Here is a 3,516-nt window from a genome sequence, read left to right as displayed (position 1 = left end):
CGACTGAGCTACCCAGGTGCCCCCTGAACACAGTTTTTGACAGAGGTAGGAGAGCTTATGCTAAGTCAGCCCTGGCCAGCTTCCCTTCTGATCACTTCCTTCAGATAACCCTGTTGGCTTATGAATGGCCTCTGGTTCCCAAAAATGGAACCAATCATGTGACAGTGTGATACAGGGAAAGAAATTAAAAAAAAAAAAAAACATGCTTCCAATCCTGCATGTGACATTAAACAATGTCTCATAGAACTCTGATTTCTTTTTTCTCATCTAAAGGGATAATAATAAAGTTACCATGAGAAGCCAGTGAGGAAAGATCTATAACATACATGTAACTGATTAATTCAATTAGTGTCAGTTTCCTGATCCATGCTTTTTATTTGTGATAATCTTAAGCCAATAATTTCACTTCTCTGAACCTAAGTGTCCCCACCAATATAGTAGGGATAATAACATCTGTCTACCTAGAGGATTTGGTAAGGAGGGAACAAGAGAGTGTTTGGGGAGTATCTAGCATAGGGTCTGTAGCATGGGATATACTTAAATATCGCTACTTTCCCTTCACCCTACAGAATTATTTTCATAAATTCTGCTTCACTGGAAATTCTGATCACTGAGGGGTGTGTGTGTGTGTGTGTGTGTGTGTGTGAGAGAGAGAGAGAGAGAGAGAGAGAGAAAATTTCATTTGCCAAAAAGCCACTATATATTTAAAAACCATAAGAATAAGCCCATTGTAATCTAAATGCCCACTGGAACTACTTCCCATGTCAGAAGGTTTGTAGCCCACATGGCCATGCTCATTTTGAGGGGCTGGATATCCAGGCTGGAGCTCGGACTCTGCAGAATGCTAAGCTCTCGGAGTCACCCAGTGGGAAAGAGACTACGCGACCCTGAGTCATGCGGGAGATGTGCACATTCTGACCAGCAGAAATAGCAGCATCAGATAATGCCCAAAGGCTTGCTGTACAATGGAGTTCATTATCATTCATGTGAATGAAGTGGGAAAGGTACTGTCATCTCTTCCTGCGGTTTACTTAGTTTCCATTGACAAAAACATAAGAACACTTTTGTTCGCTAACATACTGCCCTTTGCCAGCCAGCAAGGGCCCAGCCGTGTGAAGTTGCACTTCATGTTTCAATGGAGCAAATCTCCCCCAATGAGAGAAAAGGTTACTTCCCCCCTCATGCTCCCCTGACCACTACCTCTGCCAGATCCTGTCATGTGCTAGAGGGAGAAGACAAAGCAAAAACAGGGCAGCCAGCAGAAAAACCACTTCTCACTCTTGCCCAGCTTCTAAATCCAGAATGTGAAACCAGAGTCCAGTGGTGCTATCTGGCTCCGTGGTCAAGCTCCTACCCCTGGGTATGATTCATGGACAGAGTTGGTGTGGGTGTCTTGCACATGGTTATAAAGCATCACGTTGGAGGTGGCAGTGATGTCTCAGGAGCATGATCTCAAAGCCTATTCTGCAAGCACTCTTTCTTCAGACAAAAGGAACATTAAAATTATAGCTTTCCTTACAATGCCATTCTGAGTTTACTCTCTGACACCTCCATTGAATGTGAACCTCCATTTTAAACAACCTCCTCCACAAAAGCAAACTGAGGTCCACTGAGGTCAGTGATCTGCCTGAAGTCACCCAGTCAATAAGGGCCGGAGCCAGAATTACAAGCAAGAGGAGGAAGCCACGTATCTAGAAACATAGACGTAAAGATGGCTGTGGCATGTTGGAGCATGAAGGGCCTGGTTGCTCTAATAACCAGAGGAGCCTCTGGTCTAGGTCTGGCCACAGCGGAGAGACTGACAGGACAAGGGACCACTGCTGTGCTTCTGGACCTGCCCAACGCTGATGGGGATGCCTAAGCCAAGAAGTTAGGGAAGAGCTGCGCCTTTGCCCCAGCTGACGTGACCTCGGAGAAGGACGTGAGAGCAGCTCTGACTGTAGCAAAAGAAAAGTTTGGCCATGTGGATGTGGCAGTCAAATGTGCAGGCATTGCGGTGGCCATCAAGACATACAACCTAAAGAACAATCAGGTCCACACCCTGGAGGACTCCCAGTGAGTTCTCAGTGCGAATCTCATGGGCACCTTCAATGTGATGCACCTGAGGTCTGGTGAGATGGGCCTGGATGAACCAGACCAGGGAGGCCAACACGGTGTCATCATCAACACTGCCGGCATGGTTGCCTTTGAGGGCCAGGCTGAATGAGCTGCTTCCTCTGCTTCCACAGAGGGCATAGTGGGCATGATGCTGCTCACTGCTCAGTGTCCGGCTCCCATGGGCATCCGAGTGGTGACCACTGCTCCCGGCCTACTTAGCACTCTGCTGCCGACCAGCCTCCCAGAAAAACTATGCAACTTCTTGGCCAGCCAAGCGCCCCTCCCCAGCAGACTGGGTGGTCTCGCCGAGTATGCTCATCTGGTATAAGCTGTCGTGGAGAACCCACTCATCAGTGGAGAGGTCATCCCGCTGGGTGGGACCATGTGCATGCAGCCTCGAGGGGAGAGGGCAGAGAAAACACGTGCTCTTCTGCCCCTCCTTCCCCTGTTCTGCAGGTTGGGAGGAAGCACAGTAGCCATTTGGTAACTCTGCCCAGCAGTCACACCCTGTGCCTAATAAAGTCTCTATTTCTCACCAAAAAAAAAATTAAAACGAAAACAACAACAACAACAAGAAACACTGATGAACTGAAATGCATAAGGAGTATCCAGCCCAAAGGCTGGCTTAGAGTAGCCATCCAAAAATTATTTCCTTTGCTCCTACAGAAAAGGTAAACATACTGGGTGATTGGTGGCTCTCCCATATGCGGACCCCCCCATCAGCAGGAATCATTATCCCCACAGAAGATTATGACGACCACCACAATAGTGCTTGCCACTATTTAATGGCCACTGTCTGAACAGATATCATTCTCAAAGCTTTAAATACAATCCCAACTGACCAAAGAAGGGAACTATCACAAAAAGGAACATCTCTCCAGAAAACACAAAGAATGCGTTCTCCCAGGCCGGGGCCAAATCCCATGTGTTAAGTAAGGGTCGTAAGGGTTGTAAGAGTCAGATGACCACACAATTAATCACCCAAAGCACGACACACTTCAGAAAGAAAGGACATGCTGTGGATAATTACTCGGGGATAATGTGCAGACACCAGGGCTTACTGTCCTGAACAAACTAGAACATTCAATCACCCCAGTTTAGCAACTCAAGTTCCAAGGCCTAAGAAGCCAATTCACTATTTTTCAGGGAGTGAGCATGGGTGAAGAGAAAGACGGATATCTTTGGTAGGATACTTTGTGATTTGGGGCCTTTGAATAGAGGCTTATGGCACACGTGCTAAAGGGGATAATGGAATTGAAACTTCCAAGCCTACAGACACTTTTCCCCTGGATCACTTCCACTGTGGCCGGTAAGTCTCCTCCACTTTGGGATCTTTGAACAGTCCATCTCCCATTCCTAAAATGCTCTCTGCACCACTCACAAAACTTTTCATCTGGTTAATTTCTAATACCACTCAAT

At 47.0% G+C, this 3,516-nt stretch overlaps 1 protein-coding gene across 1 annotated transcript; it reads left to right on the top strand.

The window, feature by feature from the left end:
- Positions 1 to 1,711: 1,711 nt before the first annotated feature.
- HSD17B10 (hydroxysteroid 17-beta dehydrogenase 10) lies at positions 1,712 to 2,584 on the top strand. Its single transcript, XM_086695964.1, is given in 1 exon segment — positions 1,712 to 2,584. A coding segment is annotated over 1 exon segment (873 nt).
- The last annotated feature ends 932 nt before the right edge of the window (positions 2,585 to 3,516 follow it).

This window comes from Puma concolor, chromosome F2 (genome assembly GCF_028749965.1).
Source record: "Puma concolor isolate L17-30 chromosome F2, mPumCon1.1.hap2, whole genome shotgun sequence".
NCBI classification, from domain to species: domain Eukaryota; kingdom Metazoa; phylum Chordata; class Mammalia; order Carnivora; family Felidae; genus Puma; species Puma concolor.
The sequence above is the reverse complement of the archived record's forward strand: the minus strand, read 5'-3'. Positions and strand labels throughout refer to the sequence as shown.